Source organism: Coenobita brevimanus, chromosome 50 (genome assembly GCF_032717465.1).
Source record: "Coenobita brevimanus isolate Jiangsu-jjx chromosome 50, ASM3271746v2, whole genome shotgun sequence".
NCBI lineage: Eukaryota > Metazoa > Arthropoda > Malacostraca > Decapoda > Coenobitidae > Coenobita > Coenobita brevimanus.
The window spans coordinates 54,563,521-54,586,436 of record NC_137003.1 but is presented as its reverse complement, the minus strand read 5'-3'; the positions used below and the strand labels follow the sequence as shown (position 1 = coordinate 54,586,436).

Here is a 22,916-nt window from a genome sequence, read left to right as displayed (position 1 = left end):
TCCCATCTAAAAAGCATCTTCTACACTGGTTATGATCATGTAGAGGTACCATGAATAATAAATATACAAAGATGTCATCATATTCAAGAGATTACTGTACAATTTCTGGGTAACAGTAATTGCCAGCCACATATTACACCTTTCAAGGTGTACATACCCAAGGTTAGGATATGAAAGTTAAATACATATTGGAAAAGAAAATCTGCTTACTCCTCTTGATGGTGCTACACACTCAAGAATTTTCCAGCTACCTTTTGTAAATCATACTTAAATGCAATGGCTATGGTCCCACTCCAAGTAGGGCATTCTAATCACTGGACCATGACTTTCATTATTTTACAGGAACACATTCTAGGCAATAAATGAGAAATGCTTGTAATCTGAAGAAGCGAGTAAATATGAAGTTGCAGGCAGGAAGAACACACAACTGTGAAAGAAGGGGTAGTAAGGAGCATATTTACATAAGCTAAGAGGGGTTTACAGTACCATATCCTTACGAACTTTTTCGGGATCTAGCATGTTAATACCCTGCTATACAGAACTCTTTATGCAATCTGTACTGGTATCAAACACCCATAAATAACACACAAAAATTTAACATCATCATCATCATCTTTATCCTACTTTCCATTAACAAATGGGGTGGGTAGTACTAAAAACATGAGTCTTTAAAATCAGCAAAACTTGTTACTACATGCTAATTAACTGCCAATGAAGAGATGCAACAAAGCATCCTAAGGCTCAGAAAATGCATTCTTATCCCTTCGGAGAGAGAAAAAAAAAGTCACTTAGAAATTTTATCCTGGCTGCTGCTAGATCATTTAAAATATTCTGGGAAAGCTTGAGTCCTGTCGAGGGTTGAGACCAGAAGATAACTGATAGTGAGGTAGATGCAGGGTTGTAAGTGAAGTAATGCAGGTGGGAAAGAGGAATACTGATAGTGTATAAAAGTTGATGAGTACAGATAACAAAGTAAAATGAAATGAATGCATCATGTGGAATGACTCTGAGGCTGAATCAAATGATGTGGAAGTACTTAAAAAAAAAAAAAAAAAAAAAAAAAAAGGAAATAGTACTGGAATCAAAGACATACAAACAATGATATTCTGAGATGTTAAAATAAAAAAATCATTATAGAATAGCATATTAAAATATTTAAACCTCTCCGCTTAAACACTACACTGGTTCTGATCAACAATTATGTTCTGAAACAGAACAATGAAAAATTCACCAGTGCTTCACTGCCGCCTTAAACATAATAATACACCTAAAGTAAAAGATTTGTCTGACATAAAACCTCAAAAATACAGAATCGTCATGCACTTGTACCAATATTTTCACGTGTAATTATTCACCTGTGTACTATCTACTTCACTCTCATCTTAAATGTCAGGACCAACTTGCCTAGCCCCAGGCTCCTACGCTCCTCATGGGGCGACATAGGATTGGATGATGGATGGATGGATGTACTATCTACTTCAAGTAATATCTAACAGGAAAAAAAAATCATTAAGAATTCAGGTTGAAAGTCACTATCACATAAATTGCATTTAAACATATGGCATTATTTATGAGGCAAGTTGTGAACCTTCAATTCACATTCACATTCATCTCAACCATTCAGTAAAAAGGAATGACACACTCAACTATAAAGTACAGTATACCTAAAGTGCTAATATGGGAGAGATGACACCCTCTTCCAAGCAAACACAACTCTTTATTTTTCCTAATTTAACCCCCCTCCTTTCTAAATACAAACACATATCTTGTTATAAAAAGTGTGTAAAAGTTTTACAAACAGACTACTGCACTAATGCTCATGGAAGAGGGCTGAAACAGGTGCTAAAAACCGTCTCCATGATTAGAGTGGAACAACATCTAAGCCAACTCCCTACCATGGGCATTTGTTTATATATATATATATATACTGTATATATATATCTATCTATATATATATATATATATATATATATATATATATATCTATCTATATATATATATATATATATATATATATATACATACATACACACATACATACAGTCCATTCGCTTAGTACACGAGTTTCTATGACACAAAATGCCTAGTGTGTGATGGGGGAGGACGTGACAAAATTAGGTAATCTGTAGTGCGCCAGTTGGTTTTAAAAATGCAAATCGGTGCAACAGTGTGAGGTGAATCCTGTGCCGTGCTGCAGAGCGCGACCTACCCTTGTAGTGTGTAATGAAGTGTCCTGTATCACTGTCACATGCCATGGCCATGGATAGTGAAGATCTACCGATTTGAAATGCAGGCAAAATCTGGTGGCCTTTGGTAAGTTTAAAGACCAAGTGACAATGAATGAAAACAAAGTGAGAGCTCAAGAGGTTCCAAATGCCACAGCAAACGGCCTCCACTGCTACTCAACAGACATGCCGAGGAAGTGAACTGAAGGCATCAGACTCTGATCACCACCTTCTTTACTCCACCACAACAATAACAAGATCTGGTGCCCTCAACATCAGCTGAGGATGTCAATAATGGTGTATTTGTTTTGTCTGCCTTGGACTTTGAGGAGTTCATGACTGATGTGGAGCATGCTGGTGGTGGTGGTGGTGGAGGGTACTGGGGCTGGAGCACCGTAACTGCCTCACTCTGCCTTGGAACCCCAACTCTTCAAGTCAACTAAGCCTTTCCTGTGTCGATTGTACAGAAAAGGGCTATTGTGTGGGTTATAATTACTGTGTATATGTGTTTAATGTCCTGTAATACAAAGGTAAAATGAGACTAGGGCCCAAAGGGGTGACTTTTGAGGTGGCCACGCCATCAATTATAAATTTCCCCATAAGGCATGTAATTTGTAAAGCATGAAATTTCTAGAATGTGAGGTCTTCTACTACCCATATTCTCACGTACTTAGTGAATGGATTGTATATGTGTGTGTGTGTGTGTGTGTGTGTGTGTGTGTATATACAGTATATATATATATATATATATATATATATATATATATATATACATACAATACCCTCGCGTCCAACATGTGTTTGTCCAGCACGATTCGCGTCCAGCGCGGAGAGCAAAAAATTAGTACAATTTAATACAAATTAAGTACTGTACTGTAAAATGGGTGCGTAAGCATAACACTGACGGAGCTCCGAGAAGTGGGCGAAATCCGCAGTTCGCCTCTAGCACGATCAACTCTGGTCCAACACGGTCATACTGGACGTTCCCATGACGCTGACAGCCAATCAAAACTTCCGATCAAGTAGCCTCCCCCGCCCGCTATCGTGACATGATCGTGATGTTGCCCAATGAAAAATGCTTCTGCTCTCATGTGAAGTTTTGTTTAAATTTCTCCCGCCAAAGCACCACTCAGTCGCATAATTCACACTAGACGGTGCTTTTTCTCACTGCATTTTCTGCCCTTGCTACTGCATTTTACCCTGCTCACAATGCCTAGGAAGCCTTCTAAGAACCCCAAGAAGTGGCGGCACCTACCTCAGGCCACCAAGCTAGAATTCATCGAGAGGCAGAAGAAAGGGGAGAGGAATTTCAAAGGATTTATGAGGGAGGTTGAGGAGGAGCAGCAGCCATTATCTGCTAGTGATGCCAGCAGCCATCCTCCAGGGACCCAGTAGGACTACCTACAGCCTCGGATATAACCTTCCATTCCCAGCAAGCCCACCAACATTATCGTAAAAGGTTAGTTATCATTCAAAGTACAGTACCATTTATTATAATTACAGTAGTACCAGTATATGTATAGGTATATGGTAGGTATTTAGGGTGACTATTCCTAGGGTTGTTGACATAATTAATTTTTCCCATAAGCTCTGTTGTTTGTCCAACATGGGACCCATGCATGACAATATTACCGTGTTGGCCATGAGGGTACTGTGTATATATATATATATATATATATAGATAGATAGATAGATAGATATAGATAGATAGATAGATAGACAGACAGACAGACAGAGACACAGAAAGACAGACAGACAGATAGATAGATAGATAGATAGACAGACAGACAGACAGACATAGATAGATGGATAGATACGTACATACGAACCTGACACATTCAGTGCCATATAATACAACACAAATGACAAAAAAAGTAAGAATCATGCACTCTGATCCTGTCTCACACTGGTAGCCCCACTTACACGTTACATGGTAAAATTGTGGATTTGACACTGACACCATTTCTTTTACATCCTCCTCACATCAAAAGGAGTGCTCTAACCTCATTGTGAGAGTTACCAGTTTAATAACTTAAGAAACAAAGTGAGGAAGATTCAGAATAATTAGGGTCATCTAACGTGGATACGTGAAATTAGTGAAACGTTTCATGAAACAGATGAGACTGTTGTGCAGATAAAGCTGGCAGACATTGCATCAATGAACTGGAAGCACATGAATTTACATTAAACCAGATTAGGTAATCTTATACATTTGCAAACTTGAACTTCATATTCAAAAACAAGTTTTGCTTACCAGTGTTAGCACTTCTTGTAGCCAACTCCTTCAGTCGTGACACTCTGCGGAGAGACTACCAATGCCCAAGTTGTCTTGTTCGGCTAGTCTTCGGTGTTGTTCCCATGCTAGTCTGGCATCAGTTACAGTGGATGGGATTCATGACCATTTTCTTGGTCATAACTACTCAGACTTGTTCTATGGCATTAGGGTATGGGTTATCCTGTACTGCAGATCATTTACTTTATTTCAGAAGTAAGCACCTTGAAGGTTAGCTACAAAGTTATTAACAAAATATTAAGAAATGCACCTCACAGTTAGACATACCAATTCTTTTGAACTTATTCAGAATTCCACAAGACTCATCTGTAAAAACAATTTTTGATCAGGTGTACATACATTCCGTCCTCCCTATTGTATGAATACATACACTCACACTATCCTCCATACTGTATACACACATACATATATTCACACTGTAATCCCTAATTTATGAGTATAGACATTCAAACTATCATTCCTATTGTATGCACACACACTCATAGTAAGCACTTAAAGATGAATTAACACTTACTCTCCCACTTCAAACATGTCTGCTTCTGACAGAAACACATACTCAAGGGAGAGGAATGACCCCAACACCAACACCTCCCTCGTGTGCACACATGGACGTAATAAACTCCCACTGGTCCTGCTCTGGGCTGTACACTTCTACTGTGGAGAGGTTGTTGGCCCCATCATACCCTCCAATGGCATACAGTCGCCCCATGTTGGCCACAAGTGCCACACGACTTCGTGTCACATTCATGGCACCAATGAATGACCACCTAATGAAGAAAATAATATATATTAGTACAGTATTATGTGCTAGGTGGGGGTGTCCAGCATCAACTCACTCACTGTAGTGCTGTCTTCAAGTGACTCAGAACTGACCTACAATCCAAATGGTTTTCTGCAAAACAATTCAACATCTTGTTTGGCAACCATATACAGTACAGTACTTATGACAACTTAAGGTCGTGACACACTGCTACACATGTATGTTGTATATACAGTAGTCCCTCAATTATCCAGATGCTCAATATCCGGACGTGTTCATTATCCGGATGCTGGACCTCAGCTCTAGTAAACCATTATCCGAATTTATTTGCTATTATCCGGATGTAAAAGTCCCCAAGAACTTCGGCTGGCCAGCCAACATGTTCAAACATTTAGTATTGTTGCCGCTGGGCTGGCTTGAGCCATGAGTGGGAAGTAGTCCGTAACCCACAACCAGAGCTAAAATGTCCGTCCACCCCTGTAATGAATGGTCAAAGTCACGCGCTTGTCCTATTACTCCCAACAAACCTCCAGCACCCGAGTACTGTAATACAAATGTAACCCGCAAGCAGTGTCAAAAAGTCTGTAAGCATTCCCCACCAAATGTCCAATATCGTGTGGCCATGGGGGCTTAGTCTTTCCCGACTGCCACCTCCATCGAACATTGACCACAAGCCACAAGCCACAAGTACATGTTCAGTGACAGCGGCCATCTGCCTCTCTACTGAAGGTCGAAAGTTCCCTGATCACGGTTAGTCGTTTCCACATGGTCACTCAGAGCCTAACAGACTGCAAGTCACATGTAAATGTACGGTAAAAGTACCCGTCCGCCTGTTGACAGAAGGGGGAGAATCCTTCCCACAGCTTTGCTTCTCCCCTCCTCCATACCAGGGGAGAATCCTTCCCACAGCTTTGCTTCTCCCCTCTTCCATACCCTCTCAGCTCACCCGTCACTCCCTTAGTCCCTACCCCCCTCTGTGGTGAACACTAACTAGTGAGTTTTCAATTTTTTGCGATTTATGCAACTACTATTGGCTGTATCGAAATTCTGCAGTAACCATGAGAAAGCTCATGAAATTCTGCATCTAGACATATGCTTAACCTTTGGTAGGTGCTGGCAAAATTTTGCATTAGGATGATGGTAAGTTATATGAAGGTAAGTTTACTCCTGAACACTTCATTCTTGCTATATTTCTGTACTTTTACTTGTCAGTTTTATGTGCTTTTATTAGCTTATTTTATAGTATACACATCACCGAAGACCAATTTCCGGTGGCAAATTTGGCCGTGGAATTTTTTTGGAGCCCCGGGTGAAATCACTTGTCACAGACAACAGATTTTCAAACCGTCGTCAGTTTTTTCGTGGAATTTTGATGTTTAGCATTAACAAGTGTTCGTAGGCCCTTCGGGCCCCTCGCACTTGCTCCTGCAGAGGGCTCTTGCGTTTATGTGCTGTTCTAGTGTAACGTTGTCACTTGGATTTTTTGCAGTTAATCAACTGATCGTGTTATTTGCAGCTCCGGGAATGGAACCCAAGTTGTCCGAACGCATGTCCGAAATATTTTAGTTGTACCTGTGGGCAAAAAATTCTACAGAGATCCTATGCCGGGCGCCAGGAGCAGCGTTTTTTTTTTGGTCAAAATGTGATCGCTCATTAAATATAGTAAAAGTTTTTCAATTGTGATGGGACCAAGTTTTTTCACATCAGCGAATTTTTTGCGATTTCTGTGCCAATTTTGGTGCAATTTCAATGTGTAGTTTCAGCTGTCCAAAATACACACACACACACACACACACACACACACACACACACACATGGCTACTGCTATAGTATATTAAATATGGATAATCCTATGTGTGTTTTGATGTCTATATATGGCAGGTTGATCTGGAAACAGTGCCAAAACGTACTGTCCATACAGTTGTGTATAGGTCGGGTATTTTTTGGTTTTCAGTTTTTTTTTTTTTCATGGTTTTCTTGGTGTTTAGCATTACTTCGGATATTCCTATGTGTGTTTTGATGTCTACGCTGGAGGTGGGGCTGGAGCTTGCACTGTAGCTAGGGTAAGGAGTGGTTGGAGGAAGTTATGGGAGCAGTTGCCTTCCTGACATTGAGAGGGCTCTCTGTCCATGACAGGGTATCTTTTTATGCAGCATGCGTTAACAGGGCAATGCTGTATGGCAGGGAGACCTGGGTAGGAAAGGAAGAGGATATTAGCAAGCTCAAATGTATAGAAATGACGATGATGAGAAGGATGTGTAGATGTGTAGTGTGTCCCTGAATGCAAGGCCTTGGGGGTCTAGGATTACATATGAAACGTTGACAGTAAGGATGGGACTGGAATATATTGGTGCGGCAAAAAAGTGGGGTATACTGAGATGGTTTAGACACGCTGATGACAACTGAGTGCATAAAGTCAGAAATGTAAATGTCAGAGGTAGAGTTGCGAGGCAGACCAATAAGACCTGAGACGAGGTCGCAGAATTAGAATGTGACCTCAGGGATAAGGGACTGAATAAGGAGGCTGCCAGAGATTGAGCAGCGTGGACAGCCACCATTAAGTGATCAATATGCACACAAACAAGTTGGAGCCTTTATTAAGCGATACGATGTGATATCTCTGGGCACTTCAAACCCATGTGCGCAAGACAAAATTTCATTCAGACTGGTTTATTCTAATACGTGACCACAAGGCATTTTGCAAAAAATGGCTGTCTCAAACATGTACTGTATTGTGTAACAAAAAAAGGAGACAAAACTTTACATCATCATTTAATCTTGTGTTGTCCCATGAGCAGCATTGGAGCCTGGGGCTAGGAGAGTTGGCCATGACATTTAACCCTATCAGGTTTCTGGGCTGGGCACATAATGTCTGTGCTACAGTCAGCCACTCTCACGCTGACCCAAATCTTCGCAGCATGATATTTTTCTTTGATCCCTCTGTGTAAATACACTTTTCATGATAGAATGTTGGTTGTGGTGTAATTTTAAACCGCCGCATCCCGTTGACGTATATATAAGTCCAAATGTTTTGTCACTGTGACTCCCGTTGATGTATATAAATGCGCCGCAATTGCAAGGTCTGTCATTTGCACAATTTTCAAATTTTGTGCGTGATTTTTGGTATGCAAGCATGGGACACCTTCCTCTACAAGATGCCAGGCAGGGACAATGCCTTACCCCGCATGACCTCCCCTCCTCCACTTGCCATTGTCTCAGCAAGTCACCCATTACCAGTGACCTGGCCAGTAAAGACATATCGTGCCACGGTAAGAAATTCAAGGGCAGAGTGATTCCCAAATCAATGACAATGTGGAGGACAAAGTTTACGTAGCATTAGAGGAAGAAACAGTCAGAAATGATGATCAGGTAATGTTGCCAAAAAAGGTCAGGTATGTTGATGTGTTTGGTGAGTAAAACAATGCTTATATCGCCTCTATTACTGTGTGAAAACCAATATACTCTAGTACTACATATAAATTCGTACCAAATAAATAAAGATAAATACCATTTATGAGTGGTGTGGAATAGTTACCCTCCCATAGAACTCGTTTTCTTTGGAGCCAGCCTGATAGAAAACCCAGTAAGATTAAGGGGTACTGCTATCTGTATCCAGTATTTTAAACCTCAGGTGTGCGATTTCTCTATGAATTTTCGATGTTTCTCACCAAATGCGGAGGTTTGAGCCCAAAAAAAAAAATTTCCAAAATTGGTCGGAGTCAGAGGTGGAAAATCGGTCAGGATGGGGCGGGTTAAAGCTGAATAGTTGTGCTTTATTGTCGTATGTTCAAAAAAAAAGAACAAAGAAAATAAAATGTCAAAATGACAAGTTGAAGTTACGCAAAAGCCATAAATTTTATACCTTACCATAGAAAAATATTAGAAAAAAAAAAAAAATAATAATAATAAAGATATGTAAATCTGGTTTAAACCATGAAAAACTACAATAAATTACCTGTACAATGAAATATGGATTATGTAATTTTTTTAAAATGAAAGGAAAGAGATGCACAATTTTATTTTAGTCTCGACTGCATATTCGTTTCGCAATCTTTTTCTTTGATCGGTCAGTGTAAAGACACTTTTTATGATAGGATGCTGGTTGTGGTGTTATTTTGAAGCTGAATAGTTGTACTTTATCGTAGTATGCTCAAAAATGGAAAATAAAGAAAATAAAAAGTCAAAGCGACAAGTTGAAGTTAAGCAAAAATAAATAATTTTATACCTTGCTGTACACTAATAATTGCCAAGAATAAAGTGATAAAGAAACAAAGTCATGAGTCAGACCAGCTGTGCAGTACCCACCATGCATAGAGCAACCATTCTGTGACGTCCCGCTCGAGCCTCTTTGTTATGACGCATAAACACGATTTATGGTGAATATTTTACAAAAGCTTCTTAAAATGATGATTAAAACCGTCATCGGAATCTCTGAGGTTGGATTTGAAATGACGATCAAAATTGTCATTGGAATCTCAAAGGGTTAAGATCACAATGACCAGCCTCTCATCCTTGTGTAGCATTACATAAACAATAAACCCCAACCACCCCTTGCATATAAACCAACACAGACTCAATCAGGATGAAGCGCCTTAATTGCCCACTAAACCACCAGGCACCATAGTTTGGTCATATGGTTACCACCCAGTAAAAGAGTTTCCTGGCGTATGGGAAACCATTTGGCTTTGCCACTCAGTGTAGAGTCACCAGTAGACACAAGGAGGAGGAAAGAAAGAAGGAAAGATTGACATATGAAGAAAGAAGGTAAGAAGGAAGGAAGAAAGGAAACAGCAGCCATCCGAGTGCAGCATTACATCGAGTGAGTGGATGGTGGCCACTCTCACACAAAACTTTTTATAAACAATAAAAAGAGAGCCCACGTAAAGACTGGATGAATATCCAGTGAAAATGGCAATCAAGCACCAATTAAGGTATTAAGAATTGTGATCTTACTCCAATGTACACTCAGTACATGCAGAGGTTATGTATCCAAATAGCAGAGCTAGGCACCGTAATCTGAAATTCAAATCTGCAATCAATCACATTTCTGCAAGCTCTGACTCTTACCTTCTGCTACCGCAATTCTGCAATAAACGTGGAATGTACAGGTCCACTACCTCAATACCACAACTGCAATCCAGTTTCATAATTTTCAATACAAAGTGCACAAACAGGGGGTAAATCAATTGGTAACGTAATGAATTATTGAATTTATAATCTACTTATGACATTAATTTCCCACAGTGACACTCAGTCACTGTGACTCTCACTACTCACTAGTAACTCCATTCATAACTTTACTCTGACCACTTCTCTTAGTCCGCACTGACTCAGAAGTTCAAGTTCAGAAGTTCACACTTGTGACACTTGCCACTTCTTCACACCCACACGTCACAGTCATTCTGAGTCCTCCAAGACTGAGAACAACTCTATCTTGAGCAGGTCCATGTTCCTTTTCATGAACACCAATTGCTCGAAGTTCTCCGAGGTCAGACTTGCCCTTCTGGCCTTCATGACGTACGACCCCTGGGAGAACAGTCTCTCACAATACTAGTATTATAATAATATAATTATATCCATTAATGCAAAAATAATATAAGGAAAAGATATAGCCTTTGTGCCACTCAGGAATATCAATCTGACCAGTAGCAGAATGCAATGCATAGAACTTAAATAGATAATTCATATAAATGTGCTTACTCTTGCTGATAATAACTCAGTAAGCCCTTAAGATCATCATCTGTCAAACTGTGGAACAACTATGCATGATTAGTTATGTGTGCCATAAAAATTACTGCCATGCTGGCTTATAGTATATCGTATCGTATTGTATCATTTCTCCTGGTATCGCCCATCCCTACTGCTAACTGACACAGCAACGCTTCACCTGCCGCCGCTCCTGGCCAGGAATCCTGTTCAAGCTTGATATTCATGAGTCAAGCTGTAGTCTGTACTAACTGACACCGACCGCAACGTGGGAGATTGCGGACAGGATTGCAATTGCAGATGTACTTCCACAATGCAATACTGCAAGTTTCAGACAAGTTTGCTGAAATCACAATTCCACAACTGAAATCATGTGGTCCGCTATTGCAGAAGTGATTGCGGACGTGCCCAGCTCTGCCAAATACAGGTAATAAACCAGAGTGAATTAATCAAATCACAAGGTAACACTCCTCATTCAAAACTGTTACACACTGGTGGGTCTGCTTTCCTATGTTTCTTAACCACTGGAAGGCAATATATGACTCTCCTTTTATAGTCACTGTTGGGTGTCTATTATCTGTTCTGATTTAAGATAGCTTGAGCAGGATTGTTGGTGGGAATCTATAAGAGTAACGCTGACTTACAGAGTCAGCAATGACTCAACTCTCTCACAATGAGGACTTACCTGAATAGAGGCAGCAAGAACACAGTGAAAGTTTCAGAAAGGTTTTATGGAAAAATTTTCCTGCTTCTTCGGTACAAGAGGTTTCCCTTAAGCTTAATATCATCACCTGGCATCAGCAAGAATAAAACAACAAAGGTGTCATTATACTGAACGGACTAAAATCAGCATGGGGGCTGCAAATGCAAATCAGTGAGTAATGGGGTAATAAACCTTGTATGTCCATATACTCAAGGAGTTACAGCTATCCTTGGGTTAAGGAAGGTGTCAGAAACCTCAGCTGTCCTTGTAATGAAGAGCTTAAGGTTAGCATGTGGTTAAAGCAAGCCAGGATGGGGTCTATGAACACATACTTGCTGGTGATGGGATCATACACTTCAACTGTCCTGAGGAAGGTAGAGCCGTCATAGCCACCACAGACATAGAGCCGACCATCTAGAGTGGCTGCTCCAAGACGGCATCGCTTGCTTAGCATCGGCGTCACAGGCGTCCACTGACATGTTGTGGGATCATAGCGCTCAACCTGGGAATATTATTGTACTTTGTTACTGACTATTTGGCAGGCGTGAATGAAGCATGTCTATAAAGAATATTACTTCCTACAAAATGCTGATGGCTAGGAAAGTGACATGCAGCCAGGATTATGGGGATTTGAATGATGTGTGATTAGTTATTTGGTCAATTTCACTTTGTATGCTGCTGCTAAGTTTTCCTTATTGTACTTTCCCCATATTTGAATCTTACCTCAGCCCATTCTTAGAGAGAAAAAAGGTCAAGATGATGATCCTGATGCTTAAGATTTATGTTAGGAGAGAGTGGAAGACCATTTGCAGTATGGAAGAAAGTATATCAGTACAGTACAGTCAACCTTCGTATAACACGGTATCACATAACATGGATTTGTACTTATGTGGTCACCTGTAGTATGACCCAAAAATATATACTGCTGTCACAAACAGATATACTGTGGTCACAAACAGATATACCGCGGTGAGTTATCGGATGTTGGAGCTCAGACAGCCTGCCAAAAGTCATTTGTCACATGTGATGACGTCAGGCGAGCGGTGCACTGTGATTGGTCACATGATGTCATATCCATATGTACCCCCATCGGTCACTTGGGGCATCCTCATTTGTTTTTTGATGGTCTCCCGCCTCGTGCCCGCGTCTGAGGTAGAGTCTGGGGTCACCAGTGACAGTGTGGTCAGTAGCGCCAGTCAGGTTAGTGACCTAAACTTTTTTTTATTAATGTCTAGTAACCTTTCTTATGTATTTTTAATAACTTCCTGTGTATGAGTACCAGAGTGAATGTTAGCTGGATGTTTTTTTGGGGGTTTGGGTGGGATCTAGGGTGAAAAAGGAGAATCTAGAAAATGTCCAGTCTAGGTTGGCCCTTTATAATGGAAACATGTGGAATGCATAACACTGAAAAGTATGGCGCGGAGTGTTGTCAGTCTACAGTATATTAGCCGTGTTATTGGAGGAAGGACCATACTCTGGTAACAGAGAATGAAGAAGACAGTGAGACACAGAGTGAAATATCTATATGGGGAGGAAGTAGCATGGATGTGATCTTATGATAACATATTCTATGAATCCTAAGAGGGAACAAGATGTCAAAGATAATCTATCTATCTATCTATCTATTGCCAGACGCCTCAATCCCGTTTGGGGTGGCCACAAACAAATTGCCTCCAAGTCGCCCTGTCCCCTGCCATTTCACTGCCCTGCTCCCAACTCACACACCCCTCTCTCATATACCTCTCCACCCCATCCCTTCATCTCATCCTCGGCCTCCCACTCCCTCTTCCCCCCTCCACCTCACTCACATACACTCTCTTCGTCAGTCTTTCACCCTCCATTCTCTCCACATGGCCAAACCACCTCAGTGTGTTCCTCATAACGCTTCCTATCACATCCACATCCACACCACAACGCTCCTTTATATCCTCATTCGTCAGCCTGTCTCTCCATGTGACTCCACAGGCTCCTCTTAAATAACTCATTTCCACTGCTCTCACTCTTGACTTGTGTCCCTCCAACAAGGTCCAAGTTTCACTTCCATACGTCAGAGTTGGTATCACAATACTGTCATGCAGTGACACTTTGAAGAAATATCACCAAGTGATTATACTTCTGGCTGAAAGTTTCCTGCCTAAGTGTAATGACTGCGTGGTTAATTAACAAGTTTGTGACCAAAGTTCATACTCATGGTAGTACCTCCCAGCATCAATGGTAGCCACCCATCTACCATCTCTTAATGTGGTATTATATCACTGCTTAATGTGGTATTATACAACTGGAATGCTAGATCTATCTCACGGTAGGGAATACTAAAGAATATTAAAAAGAATATTAAAATGAGTGAAAAAGTACTGAATACCTATGAAAATTTCCAAGTGCATTAATATAATAGCCTAGAGCACTGGCTATCAACCTTCCTACATATTTAACCCATGTTAGATGATTATAAGTATAAAGAAGGCCATAATTTGATGAATATAGTGGATACATTAATGCAGCTACAGTCATTGTAAACATGACAACCTATATCATCATCATCATCACCTAATCTATAGAATGTGAAAATATACAACCAGTACACATTATATTATTTCTATAATGTGCAGAAAGGAAGAAATTACTGTCTATCTTCTATGGAGAATGAGAGACTGAACAGGAAAGTATTGAGTATGTGAGCATGGTCGGGGGGAGGGAGACCAAAACGGACAAGGAAGGATGGGATGGAGAGACATATAACAGAAAAGTGTGTGAGATAGAGAGAAGGCAACTTCACTGAAGAGAACAGGGTGCCAAGGAGACTGTGATCACCCCTTATGGGATTAAGGCATATGGTGACAGATAGATAGATAATTCCATCATTTGCAAAAAGTAAAAAGGAAACTGTACCTACCACAAACTTCACTTACTTGGTTAGCACACCTTTCTGAAGATACCACATCTTTTTACATTCTTATTTCATCAGTTTTATACAACTGATTTTACAGCCATTCAAAACAAATAATATATACTTAAATACTAATGGAATGTTTCTTGAGAGCATTATCAGTTACAATGTTTAATCATACTACCCTGTACTTCATAACTACAGTAATATGTTATTTTCCTTGAAGGTTGTTAAAGATGTTATATAAATAAATAAATAAAGGAATGAAAGAAAAACATCAATGATATTAACAATGAAATGTCATTATGAAAGAAATAGGATGCTCATATGACAGTGTATAATGTATCAACATACTGTACACTGGGAACACAATTATGCATGGTATACAGATGAGGCGCTTTATTCGCTTTTTTAGTTAGTTCTTTTTACGGGGTGGGGCACTAACCCACCACCAACCCTTTTAGTCGCCTCGTACGACAAGCAGGGAAACTGGGGGAGTATTCTTGAAACCCCCCTACCCCCAGGGGGGTTTCAAGTTAATGTAAGCAAAAGTAAAGTTATGGTGTTTGAGAGGAATGAAGTCACAGAGTGTGCAGTGAGGTTGGATGGTGAGGATATGGAGAATGTGAGTGCATTCAAGTACTCGGGTAGTGTGATGAGTAAGGATGGAACTTTGGGGGATGAAGTGCATGAAAGGGTACAGCAGGGAAGGAAGGTTGTTGGTACACTGAAAGCAGTGATGAGAAATAGGGAGGTGAGTATGGAAGTTAAGAAGTCACTGCATGATAGTATTGTGATCCCTACCCTGACGTATGGAAGCGAGGCATAGACCTTGCAAGAGGGGAATAAGTCAAGAGTGAGAGCAGTGGAAATGAGTTACTTGAAAGGAGCATGTGGAGTGACGTGGAGGGACAGGTTGACGAATGAAGAAGTGAAGGAACGCTGTAAGGTGGATGTGGATGTGGTTGAAAAGATTAGGAGAAATACACTAAGGTGGTTTGGACATGTGAAGAGAATGCAGAATGAAAAACTGACTAAGAGAGTGTATGTAGGTGAGGTGGAGGGAGGGACAGGGAGAGGTAGACCAAGGATGAGGTGGAGGGATGGAGTTGAGAGGTATATGAGGGAGGGGGGGGTGAGTTGGGGGGAGGGTAGTCAAATGGTGGGTGACAGAGCGACTTGGAGGCGTTTTGTCTGCGGCCACCCTTTGCAGGATTAGGGCGTCGGGCTGTAGATAGATAGATAGATACAGAAGAGGGAAATGCTTGGAAATTGCATGCAAATTATTAATCCATAGAATTCTGATGAGCAGTGCACCAAAAGCATAAGTTCTCCAACACCAACAAACATACTGAATCAAAGATGGACAATCCATCATGTCCTCCAATGGCGTAAACATGGCCATCAAAGGCCACCACCCCGGCAGCGCTGCGGTGTTTGGTCATAGAGGTCACCATGGACCACTTGTTTGCTTCACTGTCATAGCACTCAACCGTGTTAAGGGACGTCACGCCATCATACCCTCCGCATACATACAGGTGATCATTTAGTACAGCTGCACCCACCGCGCTGTTAGGAGGAAGAGTGTCTGTAGTTGGTTGGGTTATGAGGTGTACGTGTATTACTAGTTAGAATAAAACAGCAAGCTTTCATCATGTTACCTTTTATATCATTCTTTTTTAGCTATTTTGTCTACAGTAAGTTATAGACAAATTGCTTATTAAAGATCCACTCCTTCCTACAATGCCAAATTGCCAGTTTCCCATAATTTACAGTACCAAATTAATGAAAAAAATGTTGATATATTCTGGAACGTGGCCCAGACTTAAAACATGGAATGACTGTAAAGAAAACAATAAAATATGCAAAAGGCAAAGTATGGCACTGACTGTTCTAGTTTCATCATTACAAAATTAAAAGCAAAAAATGGGTTATGATGTTAGGATTGTGCTTTGAAATTCAAGGCCAAAATGGCTAGCTGAATGAATGTTTGAAAGATAAACTGTCATATAACCTGGCATAGTAAGAATGGCAGTGTATATGATAAGAAGCATGATCTTTGTCTGAATACACTGTAACAGGGTTTCATCATCACCGAGTTTGCATCCCCTCTCACACAAACAGAGATAAAATAACACACTTTGCTGACAATACAAGCACACAGTGTATTGCTGCATCCCACACCATACAGCATGTCCATAATACTGTATATGTTGCCTTCTTTACATTTCTGTTTTGCTGTAAACTCACAAAAAAAAAAAAAAAAAAAAAAAAAAAAAAAAAAAAGCATCACCTGAAGTTGTACTGATATACATGGGAAGATCTAGGGGTGTTTGTCCATGTTGCCTGGGCAACACCCCTGGTTTATCACACTGAGATTAGTCTGCAGTACTTTGAATACTGTACACAAACAGAATCTTTTACTGGCGTTTATGTATATTCTCCTATACAAATATCATACTAACCATTCTTGGCTGATTGAGAATATTTAGCTGACAATGGGAAAGGGAGTGGCAAATCCTTACTATTTTGGAAAGAGATATAGACAAGAAGTCAGAAATACTTGTAAGTCCACCCCTGATCCAATACCTATAAATCTGATCTGTCATTATCCCAATTTCCATAATCAAACATAAACATGAAATAAGCCTGTGGTAAAAATATTAAATGTACAGAAATTTTAAAAATATTTTGGTATGTTACACAACCTGACATCCACATAACTAAGACAAAAATAAAACTTCTCAAGAGTTTTTAACACATGACTTGCTCTTAGGCGGTTGGTCTGCTATCTCTGCCCAAGGTCTATTCCTTTGGCAACAATCATGAGGCTGTCTAACGACATGGAGAAGAGAATGCTCCTTCTTACTCATTAGTTTTATTTTTATTTAAAAAAAAGGAACAAAATTACAATACCTTTAGTAGCCAAAGATTACATAATACTTTTACAGCTTATAGTAATCATCATCACCTTCACCATCCTAGCCCTATTTCCCATTAAAAAATGTGGTGGGTACTATCCTGGAATAGGAATGAGAAAGCACAAAAGTTGAATTATTAAGTCCTTCAATCTACTGATGAATTTTTATTTTATTCTTATTATCTCTTAATGATTTTATTTGGTTTAGGGTAGACTTTTTCAAACTGGAGTGGTTAGAAGTAGCCTTCAACTGCTTTTTCACAGTTAGAGATCCTTCTCAAGTTGAGAGAGAGAGAGAAAAAAAAAATGTTAAAGGTTAATACAGCATCCAATAGTATGAGTCATGTAATCATACACACATCGTTCTGTCTCTGAAATCATGGCTCAACTTTGTGAACGAAAGCTAAACATATATATTCTTTTACATTTTTCTTTTAAAGAAAAGCCTAGATGATAAAGTCATTTTTTCAATTATCAAATTAAGATGCGGGGGTACAATTTTTGTACATAATTCACTCATCCACTGCTACCCTTTGTCAGTTATTTTACTTTCCCAGTTCTCACACCACTCATTTCCTTAACCTCTGCTGGGTTGACTGTAAGATAATTTACCTTTTCTTGATCACTGTTTTATAACCAAAGTAAACTGTACCTCATATGAGGTTTGCAGCTTAGTCTGCACAGACCTTCATTGTGCCTCGTATGAGGTCTGCAGTTCGGCAAGGGTAAAAAGATTCATTTATCGTATACAGTGGCCTTCTTGGCTATCCAGCCACCTTCCTTAGCCTTCCATGTCTATTTCCATCATTAAACCAACTCATATTAAGCTCACATCACTCCATTCTCCATCGTTCTCTTCATATGGCCATCCCATTTAAGTACACTCTTCTATCCTCCAACTTCCACATAGCTGCTTCTTATCCTACCCAACATATTGTACATGACTAACATACAGCTACTCCAAAATGACTCAGGACCTTCCCCCACAAGGTATTAAAAAACACAGAAATCATAGTATATCACAATGTTTGTTCATGAAATGCCATTCATTAATATGAAATCATGTTTCCCTTGCTTTTCACGGCCAGTTGGATGCATTTCGGCATGGAATCAATTAGATCTCTAAAGTAAACTAAGGACATTTCTTTGCACCAAACATCTGTCAGTTCAGTCTTGAGGTTGTCCAGATTGGGTGTCTTCTTCTCTGCCATGATTTTCTTCATCTTTGCCAGCAGTTTTCTATCAGCTTTAGATCCGGACTGTTGCCAGGCCAGTCGAGGACCTCAATCCAATTACAGTATCCTGAAGCCACTTTGTCACCTTTCTTGGCTTGTGACATGGAGCTGAATTGTGCATGAAATAGTCACACCCATGAATAGCAAAAAGGTTTAACAAATGATCTTTCAGAACTTGAATGTACCGGCCACCATTCGTCATCAAGTTCTTAGGAAGAAAGTAGAGGCCTCCCCTTCCCATTTCACCTGAGAAACACCCCCATACCATTACTGATTGTGGGTGCTTAACAGTCGGCACCACGTAAGCAGGGTCATATCGACTACGGGAGGCAGGGCAATGAACTTTGGCAGAATGCACCTGGAACACCTGAAATGTGCTTTCATGGGAAAACATAACTTTTCTCCACTCATCTGATGTCCAGTGTGCATACTTCTTGGCAAACTGAATGTGCTGCTTCTTCATGTGGTCAGTAAGAAGCAGTTTCTTGGCTGCAATGCGGCTTGGCAAACCCAGCTCCTTCTGCAAGCGGTGTTGGATAGTTCGAACTGAGACATCTTGTAACAGCTGGGGATGCATTCTCTTCAATTCTGCTGCTGTCAGTCGAGGATTCATGATTATTTCCCTCTTCAGAAACATATTACCTCTGGAAGTTGTCCTCTTCTTTCCACCGCCATGCTTGTGCTCTGGTACAACATCAGGTGCCAGGCTGCGTGCTGCAGCAAGAATCTTCATGACAGTCGACTTTGCACATCCAGTACGTTCACAAATCGTGTTGATAGGGACATTATCCTGTCTCCATGCAATGATATGGACCCTCTCATCCCTTGAGCAGTACTTTCCAGGCACAACAAATTGACTCTAGGAAAACAACAGGGCAAACAGTAATGAATGCGAAACAAGAGGGAGGTGCAAGTTCGGAGCGACGGGAACATATACTCCCACTCTCGCTTCTGGGCAAGCACTGACATGCTGAGTGTATCACCTCATCCTGCCAACACCAGAGGAGTTGCCAGTTACTTCTTGCCCAAAAAATTCACTTGGTGGAGGTGGAAACACAAAGCAAAGACAGACAACTCTACCATAGCAATTGTGTGTGTAGGTCCTAAGTCAATTTGACATGCAAGTATATCTTATGTTAAAAAATCTCACTCTTTGTTTTTTACATGCCACATAAATGTCACAGGCAAAGGTGTAGGCATTCATATATTATGGAAATATATAATAATTATAGGCATTAATATGTAAGTATCGATATGAGTAACACTTACACAATAAGTCATGTTTGGACTATGAGGAAAGTTGAACACATATTCTAGTTTAGGAATGTCGGACTACCCCGATGTTTCACAAAACTCTATAAGCCAGACAATACAAATATTTCATGAGCACGCAGTATAACCAACTTGAGCCAGTTATCTGACATCAAGTAAAACTACCTATGGACAAGTACCAGACAAAGACACGCCTATGCACTGGTCAGTATGTAACCTCAGGGAAAGCAGCTGTAAGGGCAGAGAGCCACACAGTACAATCGAGGGCACAAGGTAGAAGATAGAGTGAGCTAGAAGGTTCGCTGTCACGCTTCGTTACATTATGCTGTCAAGCATATCTCCATATAACTTTGTATAATAAAACTCTGTAACCGAAGAGGTCACTATAACTCACCACATTTACGATAAAAGAATAAACAGAATGGGAAAGTGAGATAGAGAGAGAGAGAACTACCTATTCATTCTACTCGATGACACACCATTTTACTTGCAGCGGCCCACACATTTCACTGGTGATAGAAGGGCAGCCATTAATCTACAATACATTTACAATACTGGCACGCAGCATCTGGAATGACTCTATCGGATACATTTATGTGAAGCTACACAACGTGATGAATGTTTTTGGCTTATCCAATAGAGCAAGGATTCCGGGGGCTTGAATGGTGAGTGAATGGAAGCATGGCCCATTGAGTTGGGCAAATTTGGGCTGTCTGGACATTGCTACTCCTCACCCTGCCCTAGGGTGGGAAAGGAGGTCCTGATGATGATGATGATGATGATGATGATGATGATGATGATGATGATGATGATTTACAATACTCTCCCCATCTAATGAAACCCTTGTCTATCAACAATGAGACCAATGATGCCATGTTCATTGTCCGACAGCTTCATGTAAAATATTTAGTAAAGAAAAGGAAACTATGCTTGTTTCTGTTGATTTGGAGAAGGCCTGTGACAGAGTCTCCAAGAAGAGTGAGTGGGCAATGAGAAACCTTAGGATCAAAGAGTGGCTGGTCAGAATGGCTATGGATATGTATGCGGGTGCTCGCACCCAGGTGAGAGTGAATGGAGATTTGAGTACTGTAATTAGTTTTTCATGAATGTTGGTGAGCATCAAGAGTCAGTCTTGAGCTCTCTGTTTTGTCACGGAGCTTGAAGCTCTCTCACGTGACTTCAGATATTGGACTTTCATGGGAGATGTTGTATGCTGATGACTTGGTGCTGACCGCAGAGAATGAAAGGGAAGGAGAGGACAGATCTTGGAAACAGAGAGACAGAATGGGGTACAGTATAAGGGTTTGAGAGTAAATTTTGAAAAAACAAAAGTGATGATATTAGGCTGGTGGCAGTACTGTCAACGCAGGAGTGCAGCCATGTGCAGCTTGCCACAGGGATGTGGGAAGTAAATCCATCTTGTGCATTGTTTGTGATAAGTGTGTGCATAAGAGACATGGTATTGTGGTGGACTGCGAGATAATGCTAATTTTGTGTGCACAGTGTGTCGGGAAGGGCATGTGAAAGGTGTCATGTGTGAAAGGATTGGTCTTGTTGGCGAGCCTCCTGAAAGTGTAAAAGAGTTTTGTTATCTGAGGGGCATGTTATGTGTTGGAGGTGGAGCTGAAGCTAGCTCTGTAGCTAAGGTAAGGAGTGGTTGGAAGAAGTTCAGGGAGCTGTTGCCTTTCCTAACACTGAGAGGGCTCTCCCCCTGTGCTAACAGACCCTTGAACGCAGCATGTGTTAGCAGTGTAATGCTGTATGGTAGTGAGACCAGGGCAGTACAGGAGGAAGACATTCGTAGTCTCAAAGGTACAGAAACAACAATGATTAGATGGATGTGTAGTGTCTCCTTGAATGTGAGTCCTGGGGAGGCTGGGATTACAAATGAAAAGTTAAGAGAGAGGATGGGGCTACAGTGTATTGATGCTATGATGAGGAGAAGTAGCTTGAGATTGTCTGGGCATGTTGAGAGGATGGAGAATGACAACTGGGTGCACAAGGTGAGAAGTGTGAACGTCAGGAGGTAGGGTTGCAATAAGTAAATCCAAAAAGGCCTGGGCCAAGGTTACACAGTGTGACCTCATGGATAAGGGACTGAATAAGGAGGCTGCCAGAGATCGAGTAGCATGGACAACTGTCATTAGGTAACCAAGGCCGACGCATGCAAGCATGGTGGAACATTGATACACGGTATGTTACAATACGAAAAATTAACATACAGTACTTTCGTGCAGTCTTCATGCAGCCTCTATAATGGAAATAAATCTATCAATTTTCTTCCCATATTCCAACCATACAACTTCCTTACCTTCTTTTACAATTCATGGGGCAGACTTTACTCCAGCATTTGCTCGTGGGGTCAAAGACTTCCACTGTTGCTAGACGGTCAATCCCATCATAGCCTCCAATTGCATACAATTTCTTTTTCATAACCACTACCCCAACACGTGACCGCAGCATTGACATTGATTCAGCCATCTGCCACCGTCCTACTATAGGGTCATAGACTTCCACAGTGCTTAGGGAGTCACCTGTATGGGATGAAATGGGAAATGGCAAGTCACACTGTGTTGTGATATTGATACAACAGATGAGCCTTCCATACAGACCTAATTTCAAGAAATCTGACTACATTTTCCCATTTAAAACTACTGCAGCAGTATAATAATTATTCACCTTCAAACTGCTGGGGTTTTCTTTAAAACTGCAAGTACCCGCATTTTTTTTTTTTTTTCCAAAGTAAAAAGTACATTCAATAGCTATTGTTTATATCATTACATCCACATACCCACACCACTGCAGTTATTTGTGAATCTTAACTGTGCTTAATAAATGCAGTGATGGCAATGTTGAGGAAGGGACTGTCATGATTGGTTGCCATTTGAAGTTAAGCTTTACTGCTTCAACTGGCA

The 22,916-nt window shown here is 40.6% G+C and overlaps 1 protein-coding gene across 1 annotated transcript in view; it reads right to left on the bottom strand.

Annotated features, from left to right (window-relative positions):
- Nucleotides 1-5,074: 5,074 nt before the first annotated feature.
- Nucleotides 5,075-22,916, bottom strand: part of LOC145399670 (kelch-like protein 18) — a 51,244-nt gene continuing 33,402 nt past the window's right edge. Inside the window, exons 7-10 of the mRNA XM_080272211.1 lie at nucleotides 22,313-22,535; nucleotides 15,927-16,143; nucleotides 12,020-12,189; nucleotides 5,075-5,285 (exon numbers count right to left, since the gene is read on the bottom strand). Coding sequence (XP_080128337.1) covers nucleotides 5,075-5,285; nucleotides 12,020-12,189; nucleotides 15,927-16,143; nucleotides 22,313-22,535 — 821 coding nt within the window. The remainder of the gene's footprint in view (nucleotides 5,286-12,019; nucleotides 12,190-15,926; nucleotides 16,144-22,312; nucleotides 22,536-22,916) is intronic.